This window comes from Pteropus medius, unplaced genomic scaffold, assembly GCF_902729225.1.
Source record: "Pteropus medius unplaced genomic scaffold, Ma_sr-lr_union100, whole genome shotgun sequence".
Taxonomy (NCBI): domain Eukaryota; kingdom Metazoa; phylum Chordata; class Mammalia; order Chiroptera; family Pteropodidae; genus Pteropus; species Pteropus medius.
Window position 1 is genome coordinate 239,827 of NW_024343734.1, and position 25,202 is coordinate 265,028.

The 25,202-nt window shown below is 58.5% G+C and overlaps 5 protein-coding genes across 8 annotated transcripts in view; 4 read left to right on the forward strand and 1 right to left on the reverse strand.

Annotated features, from left to right (window-relative positions):
- Positions 1-466: 466 nt before the first annotated feature.
- On the reverse strand, positions 467-2,119 carry FGF21 (fibroblast growth factor 21). The gene is made up of 3 exons (XM_039868550.1): positions 1,691-2,119; positions 1,389-1,492; positions 467-792 (listed from the first exon to the last, which is right to left on the reverse strand). Exons 1-3 carry the CDS (start codon positions 1,920-1,922, stop codon positions 502-504), a joined length of 627 nt encoding a protein of 208 aa, XP_039724484.1. The 5' UTR covers positions 1,923-2,119; the 3' UTR covers positions 467-501.
- Positions 2,120-2,821: 702 nt separating this feature from the next.
- On the forward strand, positions 2,822-11,444 carry IZUMO1 (izumo sperm-oocyte fusion 1). 4 transcript variants are annotated; one of them, XM_039868545.1, is made up of 10 exons: positions 2,823-3,595; positions 6,307-6,576; positions 8,535-8,609; positions 8,991-9,077; positions 9,321-9,341; positions 9,652-9,732; positions 9,916-10,016; positions 10,281-10,434; positions 10,763-10,979; positions 11,214-11,444. In XM_039868545.1, exons 1-10 carry the CDS (start codon positions 3,388-3,390, stop codon positions 11,335-11,337), a joined length of 1,338 nt encoding a protein of 445 aa, XP_039724479.1. In that variant the 5' UTR covers positions 2,823-3,387; the 3' UTR covers positions 11,338-11,444. The 4 variants fall into 4 exon arrangements, with proteins under 4 accessions (XP_039724483.1, XP_039724479.1, XP_039724481.1 ...); XM_039868549.1 differs by lacking the exon at positions 6,307-6,576 and having other exon boundaries at positions 2,822-3,595; XM_039868548.1 differs by lacking the exons at positions 2,823-3,595; positions 6,307-6,576 and adding an exon at positions 6,829-8,201.
- FUT1 (fucosyltransferase 1 (H blood group)) lies at positions 4,626-5,733 on the forward strand (the record flags this gene model as incomplete). Its single annotated transcript, XM_039868489.1, is given in 5 exon segments — positions 4,626-4,926; positions 4,929-5,097; positions 5,099-5,320; positions 5,322-5,358; positions 5,360-5,733. Coding segments are annotated over 5 exon segments (936 nt in total), but the record flags the coding sequence as incomplete, so codon positions are not given.
- Positions 11,445-11,596: 152 nt separating the features above from the next.
- Positions 11,597-23,326, forward strand: RASIP1 (Ras interacting protein 1). Its single transcript, XM_039868544.1, has 12 exons — positions 11,597-11,729; positions 11,968-12,108; positions 12,659-13,344; positions 14,703-15,058; positions 17,380-18,033; positions 18,815-18,852; positions 19,074-19,225; positions 19,338-19,441; positions 20,684-20,927; positions 21,133-21,305; positions 22,216-22,363; positions 22,929-23,326. The coding sequence occupies exons 2-12, from the start codon at positions 11,972-11,974 to the stop codon at positions 23,126-23,128; spliced, it is 2,892 nt and encodes a 963-aa protein (XP_039724478.1). The 5' UTR covers positions 11,597-11,729; positions 11,968-11,971; the 3' UTR covers positions 23,129-23,326.
- A 1,224-nt stretch (positions 23,327-24,550) lies between these two features.
- MAMSTR (MEF2 activating motif and SAP domain containing transcriptional regulator) overlaps positions 24,551-25,202 on the forward strand; it is a 4,911-nt gene continuing 4,259 nt past the window's right edge. Inside the window, 1 exon segment of the mRNA XM_039868612.1 lies at positions 24,551-24,873. Coding sequence (XP_039724546.1) covers positions 24,723-24,873 — 151 coding nt within the window. The 5' untranslated portion in view covers positions 24,551-24,722.

Below are 25,202 nucleotides of genomic sequence, written 5' to 3' on the forward strand. Positions count from 1 at the left end.
CCGATCCAAGAGTCCTTGCCCAGCCCCGAGGACCGAGATGTCTTCCCATTCCTAGAGCTAAATGAACCCGGAACACTACATCTCCCAGGAGCCTGTGGGCCTGCAGCATGATTAAAAAGAACGCCCCATTATCGAGATAATTGAGAGAGAGTTCCACAACACACGAGGTTCGAGGTTCGGGGTGGAGTGGGTGGGGATAAGTCTTGTCCTGTCAAAGGGCAGGGATAGTTCAGAGTCCCTGGGGACACTTATCAGAGCAGAAAACAGGACTGGCGGAAGCTGAGACCTTTCTACAGCCTTACGGCAATGGAGACGGGGGTGCCTCGGGGTCACTGGGAGGCAGGGAGGCAGATCCCACCTCCTCCCTCAGACACACAGAGTGCTCACTCTCATCCTCCCCTCAGACTCTTTATTATTCTAGGTAAGAAAAACAAAAAAAAATAAATAAGATAAATAACCCAATAAATAGAGAGGCGACCCTATAATCGACAGCCTGTGGCTTCAGGAAGTGTAGCTGGGGCTTCGGCCCCGGGAAGGCCACACCATGCTCAGGGGGTCCGAGGAGCCCACATCCGGAGGTTCAGGGGCCAGGCGGCCTGGAGGCTGCGGGGGTTCTGGGGGCGGGCCCGGCAGTGGCAGGAAGCGGGCCGGTCCTCGGCGGGCCGGGTCCGAGGACGAGGAGCTGTAGGGGGGCAGGCGAAGCGGGCGTGCGAGGGCCTCGGACTGGTAGACGTTGTAGCCATCCTTGAGCAGCAGCTCCCGGAAGCTGCAGGCTGCAGGGTCGAAGTGGAGCTGAGGAGACAAGAGTGAGGTTCAGAGACGCCTCCACGCCTTCTGACTCCAGCACCCAGGGGTCCAGGCCCCCACCCTGTCCTCTGGGACACAAAGCAACCAAAGCCGGCTCCGCCTTCCCCCCCGGGGCAGTCCCGCCTTCCTGTCCCCACTTCGCGACAAGGAGCATCCCAACCCAAGGACCAGTCACGGCTCTCCAGGGCCAAGTGGGGGAGTCTGGCTACCCCCCGGGGTCGTGGTCCCTGGACGGGCCATGGGCTCCCTGAGCGACCCTGTGCCTAGCACAAGCCAGACACGGAGAAGCCCGTGAGGTCAGCAGCGGTCACGAGACGCAAGACTCCATCCCTCAGGCCCCTCTGTCATTCACGGTCCCCGTGACTCGAGGCCGATGATGTCCCTGCCTGCCCCTCAGTTTCCTCTCCTTGCAAACGCCCGATAACAGCAGCCCCCACCTTCACGGTTTGCGGCGAGGGCGGGCCGTGCAGAGAGCATGGAGCCCAGCCTGGCTGGGGCCACGGGTGTCAGACGCAGTCCCCAGTGATGAAGACGCTAGGAGGAAGGACGGAGTGTGAGAAAGGGGTGTCCTGGAGACCCACCGATCCGTACAGCGTCCCGTCCGGCCTCTGGCACAGGAATCTGGACGTCTTGACTCCCAAGACTTGAATTACGCCTGGCTTCAGGGCCTTGAGCTCCAAGAGACCTGAAGGCAGAAAGTGGTGAGGGGCGCAGACGGCCTTTTCCCAGCCCCTCCTCCCTCAGACCCGGGGGTCCGGGCCCCCCCCCAGCCCCTCCTCCCTCAGACCGGGAGTTCTAGGCCCCCAGCCCCTCCTCCCTCAGACCTGGGGGTCCCCACCTCCAGCTCCTCCTCCCTCTGGCCCAGGTCCTGCCCCACACTCACTTTCGGGGCTCCGGCGGGCAGCCCCTGCCACCGTTCCATCAGCTCTGATCTCCAGGTGGGCCTCCGTGTCCTGGGCATCATCTGTGTAGAGGTAGCGCTGCCGGACTTGACTCCCAAACTGGAAGAGGGGGCTAGAGTCCAGGATGGGGTGTGCCTGGCAGGCTCCCAGCAGGACGGCCAGCACAGGGCCCCACAGTCCTGGGTGCTGGAACCTGGCCTTGCCCCAGCCCATCAACGGCTCACGTCCTCAGGCGAGGTCTGGGGTCTGGGGTCTGAAGAGCTGAACGGTCTAGATTCTATTCCAGAGCCTGATGAGTGGGGAGAGCAGAGCCACAGACTTCCGCTCAGGTGGCCCGGATGCCTGGGTCCTCCCGTGAGTGGGTTCTGGGCTGACAGAACACTCACGTCTCTTGGGAGAGATGCAGAAGCTGCAGAACTTATATCCAGACAGACTCGCCCAATCACCTTCCTGACACCTGACTCTTGATATTTGACCTACTTGGCAGGAGCGAGGATTCCACTGTGGCCATGTCAGGCTGAACGAATGATGCAATCAGAGGGCCCTTCCAGCTGCGGGGCCCCGACTTCTAGGTTTGAGGGAGCAGGGGCTGGGGGTCTGGACCCCTGGGTCTGAGGATGGAGGGGCCAGGGGCCCAGACTCTTGATTCTGAGGACAGAGGATGCTGGGGGCCTGAACCCCTGGGTCTGAGGACAGAGGGGTCAGGGGCCCGAATCCCTGGGTCTAAGGATGGAGGGGTCAGGGGCCCAGACTCCTGGGTCTGAGGGAGGAGGGGCCGGGGGCCTGTAAAACCACCTTCCTCCTCACCGACTGATACGGATTGTGTCCCACGGCTGGAACTTCTGCACCCCACCTGAATCTCTAGGTTTCTGGGGGGCTCAGACACCGAGATTCCTGGATCACCATGAAAGCAGCAAATACCACATGACTAAAGTGTCCTCTGAAGGGGCACAGGTGTGTTGGCCCAAGAGCTTCTCACCTGGCTAGGAGTCAAACCCCCCGATCTTGATCTCACCAGCCCACTTTTATACCAAATGTCCAGGCCCCTCCCCCTCTCTGATGCAATCCTGGGGTTTCTTTCACAAAATAAGCTACTCCAGTCCCAGAGTGTGCTCCCAGCATAGCCTGGCGGCTGTGGGGGTGGGGTTAGGGGGCATCTCTGACCGGTGACTCCAAGTGAGCCAAGCTCAGGAGGGGGAAGTTAGACCCAACACCCAAAAGAAGTGAGGGGCACGCAGTTTTCTGGATTCCGAGCGTGTGGAGATGGGCTCCCGGTTCTGATGGAGGAAGGTGTGGGAGGCCTGGACTTCTCCGTCTGGGCCCGGAGGAATCACCGCCGAATGCTCGGAGAGTCCGGTCAAATTCTGGGGTCTGATTCATTGACCGACAAGGTCGGACTGCTCTCTGGGTGGGCGAGGTGGGGAGGAGCCTTCGAGAATGGAAACAGCTTCCGGTCTGCAGAAGAGCCGAGGCCTTGGTTCCCTAGCCGGACTCTGGCCATTGCGACGGGCAAGGGACGTGGTGGACACGTCCGCTCCGGTTGTCCCGGTTCCTGTCCTCGGCAGAGGCCGCCTCTGGGACGTGCTGTCTAGAAAGCAGCAGTAAGTCGCCAGACCTAGAATCTTCCCAAAGGAGAGGCTGGGGGCCGCGACTCGAATCTGCGGCGGGATGGGCTGGAATGGGGAATCAGCAGCCCCTGACGGTGGACGCTGAGGGCTGGAGGAGCCTCCCCCCACCCCCCAGACCGAGAGTCCGGGCTGCACCCCAGCGTGTGGGGCGTAGCCGGGCTTGGCAGGTGGACCGTAGGTCAGACACCGAGGTCGTCGGAACTGAACGCCGGGGTCTAGCATGGCAGCTGGCGCTGGATCCCCATGTCCGCAGGCCAGGTAGGCTGCCCGGGGCGGAGCCCTCTCGCCGGCCAGGAGGGGCTGGGGTTGCGCTCCCCGGTTCTGTGGGGCGGAGCGGGGAGGGCAGTCAGCCAGGGCTACCACCCTAGTTCTGGGCGCAGCCCCGGGGAAGGGGCGGAGGGCCTACCTGCCTGTGCCGGGAGGGGCGGAGGCTGTGAACCAGCGGACCGTGCAGCTCCCCTTCCTCCCGGAGCCCTCGCCCCCTGCCCTGGGAGGTGGCATGGAGTGGAGGGCCGCGGGTCCTGGAAACAGGGAGTTCGCGGTTCCAGAGTGGCCGGATGTGGGTCGCTCTGGGGTACGGCGCGCCCTGGCCGTAATGTGTACCCGCCGTGCACCAGGAGCTCAGGTTAGCGGGAACTGCGGATACCCCAAATCTAGGAATGGCGGTCTTCAGTCCCAGGAGTCTCCTCCAACCCCACCCCCAACTCCTACAGGAATTAAGGTCCCTTATCAATCTTGGGACTCCCGCCTCTCAGGTTTTACTTGGCCTGCGGCTCCCTGTCACCTCCGTGGTAAACCGCCCCTCACACCCAGGTCCCCGGGAAAGGAGTTGGTGGAACACAGGCCAACTTCAGGGGGCCTTACATCTGGGGAGAGGCAGATTGCAAGATGGGGGGACAAGGCGCTGGATCCTGGACCACTGCTATCTTGGAAGCCACCAGTTCTCACCACCTCCCATGCCCGTTGTGTGAATTCCAAGCCTCTAGCTCCATCTCCTGCAGATCTGGGAGTCCTGGGCCCTGATCCCCTTTTCCCTCAGACCTAGGAGTCAAAACTCTCAGTCCCCTCATTCCTTCAGGCTTCTCCATCGTGACATTCTTCCCCTAACTCTGAGCTTCTGCTGATTCACCTTTCCCTGCCGGCAGCCATGTGGGCGGGGCCTCGGCCCACTACACGGTCTCTGTCTGACCTGCCGCCTAGTCTGTGTTCTTCAGCAGCCTTCTTCCTCCGTATCTGTCAAGATCTTTCCCACGATGGCCTGGACCCGTCTGCTCTGTTTGCAGACTGACACCCGGTGACGTCCCCTGTGGCTGTCTTCTGCCTATCAGGCACACCGCCGATGACCCCTGACACCTCCTCTTCCTGCCCCAAGCACCCTTCCTCTCTGCCAGGAACCTGGACTACCTCCCCAGGTGGCCGGTTCGGTAGCCAGGTGGGGCAGTATGCCACTCCGCTGACCCTGGTGTAGTTCGGTGGCCGCTAGGCCTTCATCCTGCCATCTATCCTGCTGCCCCGGCCCCACGTTCTGCATCTCCTGCCCACACTGGCGCCCGGGGTGGACAGCCACACGCCTGGGCGGGAGCTGCACCTGCGTATACCTTCTCGAATGCCCCTTTGCCGAAGCTCGCCAGCCTCCCCTGCTCCTACTTCCACCATCTCTGGAAAGGGATCCGGAGCGGGTTCGCCCTGCATGACCACCTTCGGGACAAAGCCCAAGGTTTCCTGAGACAGCTGCGCCTGCTCCGCTCTGAGGACCCTGTGCACGTCCGCAGGTGTCCACGGATGCCGTGGGGACCACCTGGGGGCTATGCCCCAATGCTGGAAGGGCATGCTGGGCGATTGCGCCCATCCCCAGCAGGCCGTGGGCTGGTTCCAGGCAAGGCACGAAGCCCTCATGTTTGTGGTCACCTGCATGGTGTGGTATTGGGATAACGGTGACACCTCCCAGGGGGATGTGGCCTTCGCTGGCGAGGGGCAGGAGAAATCCCTGGGGAGGGACTGACTTTGTGCTGCTCACACAAAGTCAACCACGCCATCGTGACCTTTGGCACTTCCGGCTCCTGGGCTGTCTACCTGGCTGGTGGAGACACCGTCCACCTGGCCGACTTCACCCTGCCTGACTCCAGCTTTCTCAAGATCTTTAAGCCCGGGGCCGCCTTCCTGCCGGAGTGGGTGGGCATTAACGCAGACTCGTCTCCACTCTTGGAAGTGGCCACCGAGCCTTTCTGAAATAGCCCGATCAATCTAGGGCCAGCATTCTGTGTCTCCAGAGGTCCCGCAGTTTCTGGAGAAGCTTGTGGTGGCCCCGCGGCAATGGAGCAGCCATTTCCAGAGCGATTCTAGTTGTCTAGACTTTGAGAGATGGGCTTCCTGCAACTGCCTGAACATTCTAGAAGCAGTGATTGGCAATGTCCGGAGAGGCTCATGACAGTTCTACAAGGCACAATGCCCACTTGCAGCTCCCAGCCCCCACATCCAGTTTTTCTAGATGGAACTGGGAATTCATCCCTCTAGAGTTAACCATTCTGGTTTTTTCTAGAAGAGACGTTTCTCTTCTTCTGGGTCTTCAGGACTGAAGGAACTCATGGGCGTTCTAGAGCAAGCACTCACCATCTCCCCTTCTGTGTTTCTGGAGTGTTCTAGAAGCGGGTTTGCTCAAGAGAGGGCCAGTTCTAATGCCCTTCCTTCTGGAATTCCAGATCACTTTGGTGAGGAATCGAATGAAGGTACGAGCAGAAGCTCAGCACCTCACCGTTGCCAGAAAGACTGATGGAAGACAAACTATCACACATGCAGCTGGGGCACATTGTCAGAAGAGTGGAACTTGTTCCAACCTCTTAGCCCCTGGGGGGCGGGGAAGCAAAGACTCTTTTGGGAGCAGATAGACTAAAACGTGGGAAGTGGGGGAGAAGGCTGGCTGCTGAAACGCTGCAGCTTCTGGAGTGAGGCTTTCCACTTTTTTTTTTTAGCTCAAAAACTACCCCAAACGGGTGCTTCCCATGTTGGCTCCAACTTCGAGTTGCCTCTCCCAATCAAAGATCTTTCCTCCTCTGCAGCTGGGCTGCTGGGGGTGATGGCATGGATCTTTCTGGAAGTCGGCTGGCATCCACGTGCCTTCTGGGCTTGCAGAAAGCCCCTGGCATTGTGCCTCTTGCCGACTGTTCATTTTCTGTCTGTCCCTGGAGTCACAGAACCACTAAATCTGGCTTTGGGCAAGAGAAGAACAGAAAGACCCGAAGGTACGTAGACCCCAGACTGGCCTCCAACCCAAGCGGGAGCATCCTGGGCCAGGGGACCGGCCAAGGACAATGGGATTCCTGACTCAGATTTCAGGAGCCCCTTGATGCTCTTCGAAGCGGGTGAAGATAGACTCCTTTATCACAGAGTCATGTAAGAATCTAAGCCCCTTTGCTAGTCTTCCCAGGGATCTCTGGGGTACTTTCCCTACTTGGCTGCCACGGGTGGGAGAGAGAGAGAGATGAATTTAACGTACACATCACCAACCCATCTCTGAGTGTGTGTGTGTGTGTGTGTAGGAAAAAAGTGCAGAACTTCTAGGGATTCTCATGACTCATGTCTTGGGGTATTGTCCCTGCTCAGATCTGGCAGCCTCTTGTAGCCAGACTTGCTGTCCCTGAGCCCCAGATCCTTTTTCCCGACTCTCATGATTGGCCCCCAGACCACTCTTTCCCGTGGAACCTTGGCCTCCAGCCCCAGAGCCTGGGAGAGTGGGTAGAGGAGGAAGTGAGCACCGAGTATGAGTCTTGAACTACATTTCCCATAAAGCTATGGGGTTGGCGGCGGTTATCGGCTAGGGAGAGATCCCGGGGCCTTCTGGGAGTCATAGTCCTAGGGCTGGGAACGGCCCCTTCTCGCGTCTCCGTGGCTCGACGGCCGGGTTTCCCAAAGGTCGTGGGCATCGAGCCAGAAGGATGGGCGCTGGGGCCCAGGGAGGGGAGGAAGCCGAAGGCGAGAATTCCGTCCCTTGTCTCTGCGAAGCCAAAGCGGACAGGGAAATTCTCCCTTCGGGAGATGCTGGGAAAGGTCGGATCTTGACAGGCGGCCGCCTCTGTGACCTCAAGGAGCGATAGGCGGGGCCTCCGTTGCCGTCCAATCGGACTCAGAGTCGGGCTTCTGGGCGGGGCCGAGGGAGCCCCCAGGGAATATCCTTTGGGAATTCGGGGTTCCGCACGGGAAGCCTGAAGGCGGAGGCTGTGGGACTTCCTTGTTAGACAGTGGCGAACCGTGACGCTGACCCCAGTCAAATGCTCTCTCTACCACGCAACCAACCTTACTCTCGCCCCCGACAAAATCCTTAATTTCAGTAGTGGGAAAATATTAGAGTGGAAGGACGTGGCCCTGCCCTCCTCCCAGAGCCGTTGGAACCTGGACTCTGGCTCTTGGGCGAACTCCAGTGTTTTGAGGGTACAGCACTCTGGGGTCAAGGCCGGGTAGCGGCCGTTCAGGGTGCATCGGGACTCCTCGGTTTCCTGAAGGGTGCGCCCTGCATATCGGGGGTCCGTTAGTCTCGGGGAAGGGCATCTCTCCGTTTAACGCGCACCCCCTCTCGGCTGAGGGTGAGAGGTCTCTCCCCCGGGGTCTGCGCGGGGCTCTGCGCACTTGGCCGCGATGGGGCCGCGGCTTCCTCTCCTGGTGGCGGCGCTGGCCGGCTGCCTGCTTCCTGCCCGCGGTTGCGTCCTGTGTGATGTAAAGGTCGTGGAGGCGCTAGACTCCTTGGAGAAGGACTACCTGCCTGGCCACCTGGAGGCCGGGCATCACGAAAACGTGATGCAAAGGGTAAAGCAGGCCGTGCAGGATTTCAAGGAACTGCCGTTTGACGAGGATGCCTATCTGGGGGTCGTCGGTGAGGGCAGGATGGAGCCCAGACAACTGGGTCCCGGGAAAGAAGGGATCTGGGGCTAGGATTGCTGGGTGCAAGGAGCAGAGTCTCCGGGGTTCGGGACGGAGCAGGCCGCGGTCCAGATTTCGCGGTTCCCTAGGGCTAGCAAATACTGCTTCCCTACCCCTTATCCTGCAATTTTAAGTCATAAAACTACAATTGCCAGAAAGCAACGAGAGGATAATTCCTTAACCAGGCCTCTCCCGGCCCAGTGGCCCCATAGGTATTGTTGTTTCTAAGACGAGGTGAGCGGATGAGATAGGAACACTGGAATCTGGGGTTCTATCTCTCCCGCAGATGAGTCCACACTGGAAAAGGCATCTTGGAGTTTGCTGAAGGATCTGAAACGCATCACGGACAGTGACGTAAAAGGTACATGCATGAAGGAGACATGGGAGGAGCTCCAGAAAATCTGGGGAAGGCGATTTGCTGCTGGTGATGCCTAGTCCGGTAGTTAGGTAGACTAGGGTCCTGGAGTCAGACTGCCTAGGTTCAAATTCTGGCTCTGCCACTTCGTAGCTTTGTGGCCCTGGGCGAGAGATTTTGCAGCTTCGTTACCTCTGAAATGGACCCTAACAGTGCCCTGGCCCCAGTTGTCACTGAGCCAGTATATTAAGCGGTCATTGGATTTCACTGTCCTTCCCTGAGAAGGCCCCCAAACCCAGAATGCCAGGCTCCGCAGAGACGAACTTCCTGTACCTCACACCTGGAGGGGAGGGGGAGGGGACCACTCTGCTTCATCCTTCCTCCCAGGTGAGCTCTTGGTGAAGGAGCTGTTCTGGATGCTGAGCCTGCAAAAGGATATCTTTGTCAAATACGTTGCTGAGTTCCAAAAAGAGGGTGAGGGAAGATGAGAGTCCTGGACCCCAGCGCCATCCTTCCACAGCCCAAGAGTCCCTGTCCCCAGCCCCTTGCTTCTCCCAGTCTGGTCCCTTAGCTCTCGCAATCCCCTCCTCCAGGCACCCACGTCCTTCCTCTCTCAAAGCCAGGAGTTCCAGCCCCAGCCTCTTCCTTTGCCTCCTCCCCCCAATCCGCTTTAACTTAAAAATCTGATTCCCATTTTTTTTCTTTCTGCCGAGGCAGCTTTCTGTCCCAACAAATGTGGTGAGTCTGGATTGTGGGAGCTGGTCCTCTCTCCCTCATCCCTGCCCGGTGAATACCTAGCCCTTCTTCCTCCTCATTTTGGGTCTCGTTGTTTCTTTATTCTCCGTGTCTGGATCTCTAGTATCCCTTCTGCACCAGGGTCTTCTCGGGGAGCGCGGCTCATTCTATGTGCATTTTCCTGAGCCCACTTAAACCCAGCTCCTATAAGGCCGGGCTCTAGCCCCGCCCCTCCCGCCCCGCCCCTGGTCCCGCCCTCTCCTTTTAGCCACGCCTCTTAGTGGATGAATCCGGCCCTGACCTGCCCCTTCAGGTATGATGTTGCAGTCTCTGATCTGGTGCAGTAACTGCAAGAAGCAGGTTCACGCTTGTCGGAAGTCCAAGGATTGCGGGGGTGAGAGCGGTGCCCAGGAGGAGGGCTTGGCGCAAGAGGGGCGGAGCGAGAGGAGCGACCGAATCTGAAGGGGGCGGAGACTAGAGCCAGCGACGAGAAAAGGCGGGGTCCACCTAGTGGAAGTGGGTTGGGGTAGGGCCAAGGACGACAAAGGAGCATCCCAATGTAACCCCCTGTCTCCAGAGCGCGAAGTCACGGTCCACGCAATGGAAGACATGATCCTGGACTGCGAGCTCAACTGGCATCATGCCTCCGAGGGCCTGACCGACTACAGCTTTTTCAGGGTGGGGCCCTCCAACTCCCGCACCCCTTGAACTCCCACGTCCGTCAAGCCTGTATGAACCCCGTATCCACAGGCCTGTGCCCACGATCCCCGTGACCCATGACCTACCAAGTCTGGCTGCCGGTGACCCCTGGGGACCCCGCGCCCTGGCCAGTACATCCAGGACTCCCATGTCCCCCACCGAGGCCCCATGATCTTCTTACCCCTGTACTCCCCCAATCCCTGAATTCCCCAGGCCTCTGTGACCCCTTGAGCTTGGGTCTAGGTTTGGACGAACAAGTCTGAGACCTTGGTGTCCAAGGGGAAAGAGCCCACCCTGACAAAGACCATGGTGGATTCAAAGGATGCCGGCACCTATCGCTGCCAGCTGGACACCGTGCAGTCTAGCCCAGCCACGATCATCTATTTTAACGTCTCAGGTCAGTGCTGGGGAGTTGAAAGGAGTCTGGGATTCAGCGTCCGGCGCTTGGGGACCGTGCGCTCCAGGGGCGAGGCCTATGAGAGCAGAACTTCCTATCGGGGTGTGGTTTCAGGCCACGGGGGTGGAGCTTCCTGCTCTGGGTGTGGCCTCTGGCCGCAGTGGCAGGAGTCCCCTCTGGGTGTGTCCCCGCTACACGCAGTTGGAGGCGCGTGGTTATCTCCTGGGAGGTCTGGGTCCAGGGGCGGGTTGGCGCGGCGAGGGCTTGGCCTGGCGGTGGCGGGACCTTCCTGCCTTCCCGGGGCTGTTCCTTCCTCCTCCTCTAACAGTGTTGCCCAAAAGAATCGTGGAGGAGATACCGTCATCAGACATCCCAAATAATGGTGAGGTGGCCCCGGACGAAGTGAACTGGGGTCCCACCCCGTCGACCTCAACCTTCCAGTCTCCGTCGACACAGTCTCCGACCACCGAGAATATGCTGAAAGGCCGACTGGTCGGGATGATGATCTGGGGCTTTGTGGTGCTGCTGGCCGGCATCGCCACCGTGTGAGCTGCCCACCGGAGAAGGCGGAGCTCGGAGCGAGGGGCGGGGCCTCCAGGGCGGAGGGGCGTCCGGGAGCTTCGCGACCGCGAGCGCCGGACTTCCACTGGGGACCCGGCTGGAAAACAGGGAGGGGCTTCCCTAGGAGGGCGAAGCTTGGAAAATTGCTAGACCAAGGTCAAATACAGGGAGGCCGGGACCTGATCCTTTCCCGCTGTTTGCATCCCACCCTCCCTCAGAACACTGTACTATCGGTCCGGGAAGGTCGTGGAGTCCATAAAGTCCTGGTTCGGCAACAGCCACGCCGCTGATGAGAGCTCCTCGGACACAGAGAAAGAGGCCATAAAACCAAGGAGGGAATAAAGATTTATCTGGTTGTCTAAGTATCTGACTCACTCCTCCAGAAACTTTTGGTTTCTCCAAGAGGAGAGATCTGGGGATGGTCATCCATCGGAGGGAGGAGGGGCTGGGAACCCGGCCTCCTGAGTCCTAGCAGAGACCGCTGGCTGCTCTGTAATAGCAGAATCAAGGAGCGGGGCAGGGCCAGCCCTACCCAGATCTCCTCCCCCAGGCCCCGTGCCCTCACAGGACGCCCCCTCCCCGCTCTTCCTGCCGTGTTTCCTCTTGCCTTTTCCTGTCCCCCACCCAGTGCTGGGAGCTGGGGCAGAGGAAAGGCTGAACGGGAGCAGTGGGGTCAGGAACCAACCCAGGCAACGGAGCCAGGGCCCCCGGGTGCTGCTGGGACCCGAAGCAGGGTAAGAGTCCGGGACCCAGGAAGCTAGACCCCTCCTCCCTCAGACCCAGGACCCTCGGTCCCCAGCCACCTCCCACCCCAGCACCCAGGAGTCCAGGCCCCCGTCCTTCTTCTCTACCCAGCACCCAGGAGTCTCAGCCCCAGCCCCCTCCTCCCTCTGACCGGAGTCCAGGCCCCCTTCTAGCCCATTCCCACCCCTCAGAGCCTCAGGAGTTGGGGCCTTGCCCACCTTCCCTCAGGGCCATGCTATCTGGAGAACGGAAGGAGGGCGGAAGCCCCCGCTTCGGGAAGCTCCATCTCCCCGTGGGCCTGTGGATCAATTCTCCCAGGAAGCAGCTGGCCAAGCTGGGGCGGCGCTGGCCCAGTGCGGCCTCTGTCAAGTGAGTGCCCGCCTCCTCTTACTCCTGCCCCTGCCCCACCTGCCTTCCCTGCGTCCCTGTTTGTCCCAGCCCCTGCACTGGGTAATGCCAGGAGCCCCTGAACGGTCAAGCGGACTGGCAGCGGGGAGGACGCGCTGGGCCACAGTGGTGTAGAGCCGAGCAGGGGAAGCGCTGGGCCTGGGGTTGGGCTGAGGCCCATGGACACGGGAATGGGGACCCAGAAGGAGCAGGGGTTTGATTCACTTTCCTTCCTCCCCTCCTTGCTCACTTCTGGGAACTCCCTTCCGTGGGACTCGCCTTTATTTATTAATTTATGCATTTATTTTATCTCTCTCCTTGCCTCCGGCCTCTGCCTACTCTCCGCACCCCCATCTCCGTACACCCTGCGTCTTTCACCCGCCCCTGGGTCTCTGTTTCCTCTCTCAATGGGTCTCTGCCCCTCCCCCATCTGGGTCTTTGCCCACCTCCCTCCTTCTCTACCCCCCTCGCCCGCCTCTGCGTGTCTTTTGGGGTCTCCCGCCCACGTCTCCGCTCCCCGGCGGGCTCCCAGGTCTTCGTCTTCAGACACGGGGAGCCGCAGCAGCGAGCCGCTGCCCCCGCCGCCGCCGCACGTGGAGCTGCGACGGGTGGGCGCGGTCAAGGCGGCCGGGGGAGCATCCGGGAGCCGCGCCAAACGCATCTCCCAGCTCTTTCGGGGCTCAGGGACCGGGGCCACGGGATCTGGCGGCGCGGGAGGTCCCGGGACTCCCGGGGCCGCGCAGCGCTGGGCCAGCGAGAAGAAGCTGCCTGACCTGGCGCCGTGCGTGGTTCCCGAGCCCCCACTGGCCGCCCGCGCCACGGCGCCCCCGGGGGTCCTCAAGATCTTCGGCGCGGGACTGGCTTCGGGCGCCAACTACAAGAGCGTGCTGGCCACGGCGCGCTCCACCGCACGCGAGCTGGTGGCCGAGGCGCTGGAGCGCTATGGGCTGGCTGGCAGCCCCGGCAGCGGCCCGGGCGAGAGCAGCTGCGTGGACGCCTTCGCGCTGTGCGACGCGCTGGGCCGGCCGGCGGCAGGCGGCGTGGGCAACGGCGAGTGGCGGGCGGAGCACCTGCGCGTGCTGGCCGACTCGGAGCGCCCGCTGCTGGTGCAGGAGCTGTGGCGGGCGCGGCCCGGCTGGGCGCGGCGTTTCGAGCTGCGGGATCGCGAGGAAGCGCGCCGCCTGGAGCAGGAGGCTTTCGGGTCTTCCGACAGCGAAGGTGAGACGGCGCGATTTGAGGGGCGGGGCCTGGGCTGGACGGGTGGGGCCAGCGGGGGGATGGGCTGGGGTTGTGGGGGGCGGGCCCGTCGGAGGGGCACTGGGAGGTACTTACAGCACTTGGTCAAGTGGGGGGCGGAGCTAGGGCCGGACCCTGGTCAATCCGATGGGCTGGGCCTGAGGACGATGCCCCCTGGGGTACGTGCAGAGCCGATGGGCGGGACCTAATGAGCTGGGGCGGGGCCTGCAGAATAGAGTAGCCTGGAGCGAGAGGTGTCGGGCCGGGCGGCCGAATGGTGGCGGGAGTCCCCGTGGCAGAAGGTCTCTCAGAGCAATAGGTTAAAGTCGTCCGTGAGGGGCGGAGTTCTGCGGATGGAGAGAAGAACGGGGAGGGGCCTGGAGAGCGGAGAATTAAGCCGCTAGGTCAAAGCCGAAGAATGGGCGGAGCCCGAGAGGGGCGGGTCTTGGGGCTGTTGGCCTTAAGCCCAGCTGGCTGCGAAGTGTGAGGGACGGTGCTTGAGGGTGGCGTCTGGGAAATGAAGAGGCTCTTTGTAGAGGCCAGAGAAGATTACGCTTACTTGTTGGCCTGGTCTTTGAGAAGACCGCACTTTCAACAGGAGGTGATATAGCAAGCCTGGCTCACAGGGCTGGGGGCTGCTCCGGGAGCCCTGTAACCGCCTTTCTGTTTCCGAGTTTCCCTTTGGGAGACGGAGTGTTGTGGCTTTGAACTCGGGCTGGGATTCCACGTAGTAGTTGCTTAATAAAGAATGACAAAAATAACCATCATCGTCTTTTTTTTCTTCCTCTCCTTCTAAAAGCATTCAATGGCGACTACTCCGGCCACACGTTATTTATGGCCCTGGGGGAATACAGTGGGGACATTAACAGGTGAAGGTCCTCCCTCCTAGGTTTCACAGCTTAGTGAGAAACACACCAGTTCACTCCTTGGGCTCATTTCCACTAGGTACCTACTGTGTTCAAGGGCTGTGCTGGGCCAGACAAAGCCCAGAGCGCCCATTGGTGCCATTCTCTGGGGGCGATTTCTCCTTCCCTGGGGGCAAGGTCTTCTCTGTTCACTGCGAAGTCTCTAGTGCCTTGAACAGTGCCTGGCACATAGTAGGTGCTCAAAAAATAGTAGTTGAAAGAATGAATGAATTTCTGAGGAAGACGGGTAGGAGTCGGGGCGGAAAGCGTGTTCCAGGCACAGGGCACAATATATGCAAAAACCTAAGTGAGAGAAGCAGCCTCGCCTCTCCGTGGCCAATTCTTTGTCTCTTGAAAACCCCCAACTCTCCGAGTCTGTCCCTCCCCATGTCTCTCTGCGGTCTTGGCCTTATCGCTCTCCATCTCTCTCCGCAGGCTCGGGCCCCACCTTGTGGCGGCCACAGAAGAACCGCTCGCGAGCGGCGTCCGGTGGGGCGGCGCTGGCCAGCCCTGGCCCGGGGTCGGGGTCAGGGCCCTCGACTGGGTCGGGGGGCAAGGAGCGCTCGGAAAACTTGTCCCTGCGGCGCAGTGTGTCGGAGCTCAGCCTGCAGGGGCGGCGGCGGCGGCAGCAGGAGCGCAGGCAGCAGGCGCTTAGCATGGCCCCAGGGGCAGCCGACGCCCCAATAGGACCTGCAGACCCCGGCGACTTCGATCAGTTGACCCAGTGCCTCATTCAGGCCCCCAGCAACCGCCCCTATTTCCTGCTGCTTCAGGGCTACCAGGATGCCCAGGTAGGAGAGTCCTATGCCCCACCCTTCGGTTAAAGGGCGACAAAACTACAACTCCCAGAACTCTTTGGGCGGCGGTAGTCTCAGGCATGCTGCAAGCCGTGGTCCCAGCCGGATAGGAGCTGTCATTGTCAAAGAGGAGGGTAGGGGTGATGGAGGATAGATAGCTGAGAAAGATTTCACTGGTGGGACGAAGTCGGGGGACAGCGCTGACTTCCTCAGGGGAGAGTGAGAGAGCTTATTGTAGAATGGAGATGGCCTTAAAAGCGTCTATTTCTTGAGGGGGAGTAATGGAAGGGTCCATCTTCTGGGGGTTGGAGATCGATAACTTGATTGATGCCTGGAATTGTCTGGGTAAGCCTACATTTTCTGGGGAGGAGTGAACTAATCCATTTTTTAAAGGCGATGGTTGACACTGGAACTATTTGATCACTGCTGTTGGGGGCGGGTGGTGCTGATACTTCTAGCTGACATCTTTGAGTGGCGATTGAACTTGTTTGAGTGTTCGGGAGCAGAGAGGGAGAAAAAGTTAGCAGTTGGGGGCCACTGGGGATTTATTTCATTCACGGAAATGTAACGTGTTCTCGGAAATACATTCCATTCGTGCAGTGATTATAAGACTTCTCTTTATGGTGTTGTCTGCCTTTGAGTAACAGTAGTACAGCCAGGCTCGACAGGTGCCGTTGGAGTCGTTGGAAAAGCCCACTCTACACAGTGATGGGGCTCACTGAACACTCCCGCTGTTAGTGTCAGAGGGATCCAATTGGATTAGGCGGCTTAGCCGTGTGTATGCGTGAGAGGGTAAGACCATCTGGAGAAGAGCTCGCGTGGAAGAATTCACTCCTTCGCTGGGGCAACAGGATGGGGCAAGTTCATTGGGGGAAGGGGTCCGCGTATACTATAACAGCCCAGCCCTGCGGACAAGGTTGGAGAAAGGATGGTCTATTCTGGAAGGTGGTCAAATTGGAAGGACCTATGGGAGGTACCCCCACTGCTCGCTTCGGCCTTTCCTCTGCCCCAGCTTCCCAGTCTGTTTGGGGAAGAGGGGGAAAACGCCGGAAATATCCATTCTTTTGGGTGAAGTTCGTGAGAAATTCCTTTGTAAGAAAGAGGCTTTCTTGGAAGTGTTCATTCCTTGGGAACAGGAGTAAGAGGTGACTCCTTTATAGAAAGGAATTTATTTGCACTTCTCTATTCATGGGCGGCTGTAGCCCGAGAGTTCATTGTATGTGCCGCGGAAGTATCTCCTCTCGCGTCATGGAACAGGAGAGCCCGTTTTAGAAAGAGGATCCATATACCTTGGATCATTCCATTTCTTCAGACTGGGATGGGAAACGGGAGAGTCTACCTTCAGTAGGTAGTCGGCCTGGAAAGGTCCATTTTTCTAGAAGGCAGATGAGCTAAGCCATCGTAGAAGGGGCTTCTACGAAGGGGCTTCCTTGGAAACATCCCTATCTGTGAGATAAAGGTGACGAGAGAGTTCAGTGTAGGAAGAGGATGTGTGACTATCAGGATGACTCTTCTCTCCGGCATGAATGGAGAACAGTTCAAGAAGGGGGTTAGGCTGAGCTCTTCCATTTTTAAAGGATGGAGACGGGGGAGTCATTTATAAGAAGGGGTCTTCTGGAATGCGCCTCTTCATTTGGTGGGTGAAATGGGACCCTCCATTGTAAGGGGAGGGTCTTCTTGAACGCGTTTGTTTATGAGGTGGGATTACCAGAAGTGCCTCTCTATAGAGATCTCCTTGGAGACGTCGTTTTCTGGGATGCTACTATTGATGGAAGGGAGAGCGAGTGTCTTTGGAAGCCTCCATCCTGGGGGTGGAATAACGGGCACGCAAAGCCAGGGGTAGAGAAATGTCAGTGTTGCCTGGAGAAAGGATTCCTGGGGCGGGGCGCGGAGCTGTCCGTTTTAGGAACGAGATGCTCCGTCCTTGGAAGCACCCATTCTCCGGACTAGATGTTATGGGAGAGTCCACTGTTGGAAGGGATCGCCTTCAAAGAGTCCGTTAGAGAAAGATGTGGGAAGCGTCCATTCTCTGAGGGAGGGTAGTAGTAGACCCCAGGGAATGGGTTCCTTGGAAGTATCCGGTCTTCGGGCTGGGTGTCATGAGACAGGCCACCACCGGAAGTGCCTTGGAAGAGTCCATTCCTGGGAGATGGGGGTAATTGGCGAGTCCCGTGGGATCCCGGGAGCTCTCCTTGGAAGTGTTCATGCCAGGGAGGTGGTCGGTGGGAGAGTCGATTGTGGGAAAGGGATCTCTCTGGAAGCGTCCGTTCACGGCGGAGCGAGCCATCTTAGGCGCATCGTCGCTTTCCCTCCAGGACTTCGTGGTGTATGTGATGACGCGGGAGCAGCACGTGTTCGGCCGGGGCGGGAACGCCTCTACCCGCGGTGGGTCCCCGGCCCCGTATGTGGACACCTTTCTCAACTCTCCAGACATCCTGCCGCGGCACTGCACAGTGCGCGCGGGCCCCGAGTCCCCGGCCATGGTGCGCCCATCCCGGGGAGCCCCGGTCACGCACAACGGGTGCCTCCTACTGCGGGAGGCGGAGCTGCACCCGGGAGACCTGCTGGGGCTGGGCGAACACTTCCTGTTCATGTACAAGGACCCCCGCACTGGGGGCTCGGGGCCCGCGCGGCCGCCGTGGCTGCCCGCGCGCCCCGGGGCCGCGCCCCCGGGCCCCGGCTGGGCCTTCTCCTGCCGCCTGTGCGGCCGTGGCCTGCAGGAGCGCAGCGAGGCGCTGGCCGCCTACCTGGATGGACGCGAGCCTGTGCTGCGCTTCCGGCCGCGCGAGGAAGAGGCACTTCTGGGCGAGATCGTGCGCGCTGCGGCCGCGGGCACTGGGGACCTGCCACCGCTAGGGCCAGCCACGCTGCTAGCTCTGTGTGTGCAGCATTCAGCCCGGGAGCTGGAGCTGGGCCACCTGCCGCGCCTGTTGGGCCGCCTAGCCCGTCTCATCAAGGAGGCTGTCTGGGTGAGCACCCCTAACCACTGTCCAGCCCCATTTACGCCCCAGGTCCTTTCCCCAGCCTCCCCTCGCCATCTTCCACCCCAGTATTGTAGTTGGGCGGGGCGAAACTACCTCTCCCGTGATGCCTCAGGAAAAGCTTGGACTATTATTAAGCAAGGGGTTCCCCTGGGTCGGAGGGAGTTGTGGATTAATCCTCTGTGCTTGAAGACAAGGCAGCACCTGCTTTCGTAGCTGTCGGATAATGGCAGAACCCATTCTGGGAGTTGGGAGAGCGAGGCACGGGGCACAATATATGCCAAAATCTAAGTGTGAGAAGCAGCCTTTGGATGAAAAGTTGCAAGAGACGATCGCGAGAGGTGGCCCCAGGGGCAGCTCATTGGGTCTGAAGCCTGGAGCAGCGGTGGGCGAGACCATTCCCAGGGGAGAGGGAGGAGGAACCCACTAGACCTACAGAGAGAAGCGCCAGGGAGAAGCCCCGGGTGGGGGGCGGGGAGACGGTTACATACTAATAAGCTCAGGGCTGTTAGGAGATTTAGGAAGTTTCTTGGGGGGTGAGAAGTAACTCTAGGTGAGCAGAAGTGGACCTGAGGGAGATAAACCACTCATAATCATGTGTTTTAAAAGAGAAGAGGAGAGACCATTCGGACACTTGAGAGTTAGAGTCCATCTGAAAAGTAAGGAGAGTCTCTGTCAAAAAAAGGTGCTTCCGGAAAAACCAGGGTGTTACCTGGCAGGCCTTCCGCCCCATCCTCCTTACCTTCATTTTGATCTTATCGTTCTGCAGGAAAAGATTAAAGAAATTGGAGACCGTCAGCCAGAGAAGTAAGAGAAATTCTGGGGAGAAGGACCTAGTGGGGTGCAGGGGTTGGGACGCGCAGTCAGCTCAGTGTTCGCCCCACGCGCGTCTTAGTGCAAGTTTCTGCTCTTTCTTCCTTGGGACTCGACTTTTCCAAGGAAGTCAATCCCCAATTCGACCCACATCTCGGGGTTTGGACACTGTGGTGGGTTGTATAAGGACCACGGGTCCTTTCCTCCTTCCACAGCCACCCTGAGGGGGTCCCTGAGGTGCCTTTGACTCCCGAGGCTGTGTCCGTGGAGCTGCGGCCACTCATGCTGTGGATGGCCAACACCACAGAGCTGCTGAGCTTTGTGCAGGAGAAGGTGCTAGAGATGGAGAAGGAAGCGGACCAGGAAGGTGAGCTCAGGCCCAGGCCTGTCCAAGCCCCGTGCCGTTCCCCGCACCTGGGGACCTGGGCTCCTCCCTGCCAGCCTCTGGCTCTCCCTCTCACCCCCAGGCCTATCCTCAGACCCACAGCTCTGCAATGACTTGGAATTATGTGACGAAGCCATGGCCCTCCTGGATGAGGTCATCATGTGTACCTTCCAGCAGTCTGTCTACTACCTCACCAAGGTTGGCCTTGTCCCTTGCTTCCTCTGTGGCATAACCTCACTTCCCATTTGAACCACGTCACGTTGCTCTGATGTCGCTTCCTATTTGACCTCACGATATTTCCTGTTTCTCTGACATCACCTCCCATTTTGCTGTTCTGACACCATTTCCTGTTCGAGCCTCCATCGCTTCCTACCTTTCTGGCTTCTCTTCCTGTTTCTGCAGCTATCTGCTCTTAATAGTCTGGCCTCGCTAACTGGCTGTATTGCCATTAACATTCTCTCAAGCATCCTTTTTCTAAGTCCACTATTCAATCACTGATAAGTCAGATGATTGATGATAGATAGATAGAGAGATAGATGGTATATATAGATCAAATAGTGTAAGTCAGATGATTGATGATAGATAGATAGAGAGATAGATGGTATATATAGATCAAATAGTGTTGGGCACTGTCATTTAAACGTCCTATTTAATCAGGCCTCACTTCCTGTGTTTGCTGACTTCACTTCCTATTGCTCTGAATTCACTCTCTTTTGGGAGCCACAGGTGTTTTTCACCCCAGAGTGCCCATCCTACAGGACCTACCTGCTGCTCCATCGCCATCCTTGACCTTAATACTGTTTCTTGGAATTCTCAGGGTTTCTGGCTGATGATGGGCCTGAGTCCCTCTCTGTAAAGTGAAAGGGGATCTTTTGGGACAGATAGTCTGTGTTCCTTGAGGAGCCTTGATTTGGGGAGCCCTTTCCTCCAAGCCCTTACATCCGGTACATCTCTGCCGCGTGTGGTTTTATTTCATTTCTGGCTCTGACCTCATTTCCTGTCCTTGGCCTGATCTCACTTTCCACTGGCTAACTGCCACCCCACTTCTACTTCCTGACTCTCTATTCTTTTTCTTTCCTTCGGGAATTCTGGATAAATAATTCTTTGACCGAAGGGGGCCTCTTTGTTCAGTATCCTTTGTCCTCCTCGAGCTGTCTTTGTTGAGAAACTTTAAATCCGGTAAGGCACCAGAGGTGGTCTTAAAAATACCCAAGAAACTTCTGGAAAGCCTTTCTTAAGACTTGAGGTATCCCAGGCCTGACGAATGCTAGAAACCCAACTGGAAAGTAGGAATTTGCTTATGGAGACCTCTAGGGTGTAAAATGGACTACAATTCCCAGAAAACTTTGGTGGTGCTTCCGAGTGTCTTCATGGCCTACCACCCTGAAACTTCTAGAGATTCCAGTCTGATCGCTCTCGTTTGCATCTCTATCTCCTCAGACTCTGTATTCAACGCTGCCTGCTCTTCTGGATAGTAACCCTTTCACCGCTGGGGCGGAGCTGCCAGGGCCCGGAGCAGAACTGGAGGCCATGCCGCCCGGCTTGAGACCCACCCTGGGCGTGTTCCAGGCAGCCCTGGAGCTGACCAGCCAGTGCGAGCTGCACCCGGACCTCGTGTCTCAGACTTTTGGCTACTTGTTCTTCTTTTCCAATGCATCTCTTCTCAACTCGCTGATGGAACGAGGTGAGGGTGGGACCGGGAGGGAGCGGAGAGGCAGAGACAGGATCCACTGAGACTCACGTCAAGTCGGACACACCACTGGCTCAGGCCTCACCTTCTGGGACTCTGGAGAACCGGCTCCCTATCCCAAGCTGAAGGACAGGAAGGGCCTGGCGGGCAGGAGTGCGGGGTGCAGGCACCCACTGGCCCTGCTATCATTTTCCCACAGGTCAAGGCCGACCTTTCTATCAATGGTCTCGAGCCGTCCAAATCCGAACCAACTTGGACCTTGTCTTGGACTGGCTACAGGGGGCTGGGCTGGGTGACATTGCCACTGAGTTCTTCCGGAAACTCTCCATGGCTGTGAACCTGCTCTGTGTGCCCCGCACCTCCCTGCTCAAGGTGATTTTTGACCCCTGACCTCTGACTCTTCAGTCATCCTCTATTCAGCTTACCCTTGGATCTTCCCTTGGACTCCAGGTTGTTCTCAGTCCCAGCTCAGACACTGTGGATGAAGGAAACCAGCAACAGAAGTGTCTAACCTGGGTTACACCTGAATCCCAATGGGACTTATTAATAGTAGTTCCCAGGGCCCCCTCCCTCAGACACACTGATTCAAGAAGTCTGGTATGAGACCAAGGAATGTGATGGTTAAAACATTCGTTGAACATAAACTACATGCCAGATACTGTTTACCACTTCTAACGGAGTGCTGACTAAGCCCCGTGAAATAGGTTATTGACGATTTTTTTTTTTTCAGACAAGGAAACTGAGAATTAGGTAGGATAGTTCACTCGATTTCATTTATTTATTTTTACTTGTTGAACTTTTACAGAGCATTTAATAAGCACCAGGCAGTGTTCTAAGAACTTTATAATCTTGCCATATTGAATCTCATAACCACCCTAGAAGGTAGCCCCTCATCTCCCCAATTTACAGAGAAGGAAAGTGAGGCACAGTGACTTGCCAGAAGGTAGTAAGTCAACAGGCTGGAGTTCTTGAACCCAAGCAATCCGGGTCCAGAATCTCTGCTTTTAACCACACTGATGATTCTGATGCCAGCGAGGGTAGGTGTAAAAATTTTCAAACAGATAACAAAAAGTGGCCACAGTGGAATAGTAACTCCCCGAGCACACATCAGCTTCGATAATATAAACGAATGGCCGATTTCGCTTCCTCTCCACCCCTGCCTACTCCTATCTTTATTTATTCTAAAGCAAGTCATATTTTTTCTTTGGACCCACCCCCTTCATGGAGGCCTCCCACATAGGGTTTCTCAGACCAAAGATTTCTCACCTCATCTTCCCACCAGGCTTCATGGAGCAGCCTACGAACTGACCACCCCACACTGACCCCTGCTCAGCTCCACCATCTGCTCAGCCACTACCAGCTGGGGCCTGGCCACGGGCCACCGCCTGCTTGGGACCCTCTGCCTACAGAGAGAGATGCTGTGGACACAGGTGAGAAGAAATGGGGACAGAGGCATTGGGACTATCAGCTTTACTCCGTCCTCAGGCCCTAGGAATCCATAGCCCCAGCGCCTTCCTCTTTCTGACCCAGGATTTTGGACCCCTAGTCCTCTCCTCCTCCAGGAGGAACTCAACCCTTTTCTCCGCCAGGGTACATGAGTTCAAGGCCCCAGCTCCTTTTTTCCTACGGGGTTCAGCGCCCCCAAGCTTCTTCCTCCCACAAACTACCCTCCCTATTATCTGGAAGTCCCGGCTCCAGGCCCCTTCACTCGAAAGAATTCGTAAAACCAAGTAAAACTTTGCCCTTCCGTTTCATGGACCCAAGAACCAGACTCCATCGGCCGTTTCCCAGGTAACGGTGGCCTTTCATAGTCTGAACTACAACTCCCATGATGCTTGCGGACTCCAAGTGTTGCATTCGCGTGGACCCCGCACCAGGAGTTGTTGGGGGTTGAAGTTCCTCCTTCCTTCGGGCGCGAGGCAGCCTCGGCTCTTTCCGACACTGCTGCCTGATGCCCATTTTCAGAATTTAACTTCGTCTTCTTCGCCCTCATAGGGGACATCTTCGAAAGCTTCTCCTCCCATCCTCCCCTCATCCTGCCTTTGGGCAGCTCGCGCCTGCGCCTCACGGGTCCCGTGACGGACGACGCCCTACACCGTGAACTGCGCAGGCTCCGCCGCCTCCTCTGGGATCTTGAGCAACAGGAACTGCCGGCCAATCACCGCCACGGGCCTCCCGTGGCCACGTCGCCGTGAAAACCAATAGCAGACGAGCGCGGGAACCTTAACGAGTCCTCGGGTTCTACTCAGCGCGGAGCCTTCTGGGAGTTGTAGTTTTTTCCCCGCGTGGAATGCTGGGAGTTTGCGTTTTCTGGTCGGTGAGGATGGGACCGTGGGAAGATGGGCTTGGGGTTTGAGTGCCAGGAGCAATAAACCTATCTGTGGTATTGGCGACGCCTCTCTTGTTGAGACCGGGGAGCGCTAGTGATGATGGTTTTCTGCGGAATACTTGCCTGGAGCCTTGGGCTCCTGTCGAGTCCGAGGAGGTATTTATAGCCACGGCCTCAGCTTGCCCTTTTGCACGTAATCCAACCCAGGAGCACCGCAGCGTCCCACCAATCTCAGGCCAGAGCTCGAAGCTTGCTGGGCCGAATACCCGGCGCTCAGTCCTGCCAGTGGGAACCAGCCACCTTCTCGTTTTGATCCCCGAAGTTCATACTCCAGCCCCTCCTCCCTCAGACCCAGGAGTCTGGGTTCCCCGCCCCCTTCTGGATCTTTCTGCCTGTCAGACACACTGCGGAGTCCCAACGCCTCTGGTCCCTATTCCCAGCATCCGGAGCCTGGGCCCCCGACCCGCTTCTCCCTCAGACCCAGGAGTCCGGGCCCCGCCCCCTTTCCTTCAAACCCCGGAATTCAGGTCCCGAGCCCCCTCCTTCCTCAGACCCAGGAGTCCGGGGCTCCAGTTTGAACTTTGCACTCCCCTGAATCCGACTCCTGCTGCTGCGTCAGGGAAAAAGTAAACGACAGGTGGCACCTGCCTCTAGGGTCGGGACGCGACCACCTGCCCCTGCTGCTCACCCGGCGCCACTCTCCCGACACCTGCTTCTGTCAGTCCTCGCCACCGCCCCGCCCCGCCCCGCCCGACCCCGCAGCCCCGGGCTGCTGAGGAGGGGCGAGCCAGGGAACCCCGACGTCCGCCCCGCCCCGGTCCCTCCCAGCCCGCGCCTCCTCCCCTTCTCAGGGTCGCAGGCGGGGCTCCTGCCTCCCCCTCCACCCCCGTCCTGTTTCATGGGCTCCCGGCACTCTCCAAAAAGGGGGATCCCAGGCAGTTCCAGGCTGGTGGGGCGGGGCCTACCGCCTCCAGCCTAGAACGCGGGACTCGACCTGCTCCGGAGCACAGCTGCGCCGAGCCCCCCTGGTGAGGAGCTCCTGGGGTGGAGATGGGGAGACCCACTTTAACTCTTCTGTCCCCTCTCTGATCCCAGTTCCTTCCCCACAGACCACTGTGGCTGACACCCACCCATTCCGTTCTCGAATGCAGATGACCGAAACCCTTGCTTTTTGCAGTGACCTACTGGGTCCTTTTCCCCTTTTGACGATCCAGGATGTTAGATCCTCGTCCTCTCAGAGTATTGAGGTCCAGCCCTTCACCCCCTTTCTCCACTGTCATAGACCCAGGGGCCCGGGCCTCTAGTGCCCTCCTTCTTAGGACCCAGGAATGCCAGATCCCAGGCCCTTCTTCCCCCAGGCTCCAGGAATTGGAGTCCCCAATCCCCTCCTCCCACCGAATCCTAGAGTTATGGCCGAAGGCTTCTCCAGTCCCTAAGTCCTATTTCCCTGCTGCATCCACATGCAGGAACAGCCTCCTGGCCTCAATACTGACCCTGCCTCCTGTGAGGGTCCTGCCCTCCCCCCAGCCCAGGTCCTCATCCCAGCCTTGGCAGTGACACTGGCTGCTTCCTCCCAGCGCTCCCAAATCATTCGTTCCGGGTTCTGATCCGGTGAGAGGCTTCTGCCTGTGCCCATAGGGAAGGGGTCCCAGGCTGGGGGCGGGGTGGGGGATATCTTAACTCTGGGACAGTGCTCAGGAGGTGAGGTGAGGGGGGGCTGCGTGGGACCCACGCAGGCATGTGCTTTCAGCAAGAGGCACTTGTGCACAAAAAGGGGACCCCAACAAAGAGATCAGGTCAGGTGGCTCAGCTTAATGTGAAAGGCACAATGCTCACGCGCGAACAGTGGGAGCGCCGGTTTAATTAGCATGGTGAGGTTAGGGCACCGCAAACAAAACAAACAAACCAATCAAAACGCGCGAAAAAAAAAAAACCAACCC

What these genes read in the sequence shown, in the direction of transcription:
- IZUMO1 (XM_039868545.1), top strand. Translation starts at nt 3,388, where the DNA reads ATGGGGAATCAGCAGCCCCTGACGGTGGACGCTGAGGGCTGGAGGAGC. An exon ending in TCCCCATGTCCGCAGGCCAG is followed by an intron (nt 3,596 to 6,306) that starts GTAGGCTGCCCG and finishes TTTTTTTTTTAG; the next exon opens with CTCAAAAACTACCCCAAACG. An exon ending in CTGGCCGGCATCGCCACCGT is followed by an intron (nt 10,980 to 11,213) that starts GTGAGCTGCCCA and finishes ACCCTCCCTCAG; the next exon opens with AACACTGTACTATCGGTCCG.
- FGF21 (XM_039868550.1), bottom strand. Translation starts at nt 1,922, where the DNA reads ATGGGCTGGGGCAAGGCCAGGTTCCAGCACCCAGGACTGTGGGGCCCT. An exon ending in TGCCCGCCGGAGCCCCGAAA is followed by an intron (nt 1,493 to 1,690) that starts GTGAGTGTGGGG and finishes TTCTGCCTTCAG; the next exon opens with GTCTCTTGGAGCTCAAGGCC. An exon ending in ACGGGACGCTGTACGGATCG is followed by an intron (nt 793 to 1,388) that starts GTGGGTCTCCAG and finishes TTGTCTCCTCAG; the next exon opens with CTCCACTTCGACCCTGCAGC.
- RASIP1 (XM_039868544.1), top strand. Translation starts at nt 11,972, where the DNA reads ATGCTATCTGGAGAACGGAAGGAGGGCGGAAGCCCCCGCTTCGGGAAG. An exon ending in GGAGACCGTCAGCCAGAGAA is followed by an intron (nt 18,853 to 19,073) that starts GTAAGAGAAATT and finishes CTCCTTCCACAG; the next exon opens with CCACCCTGAGGGGGTCCCTG. An exon ending in CTGTCTACTACCTCACCAAG is followed by an intron (nt 19,442 to 20,683) that starts GTTGGCCTTGTC and finishes CTATCTCCTCAG; the next exon opens with ACTCTGTATTCAACGCTGCC.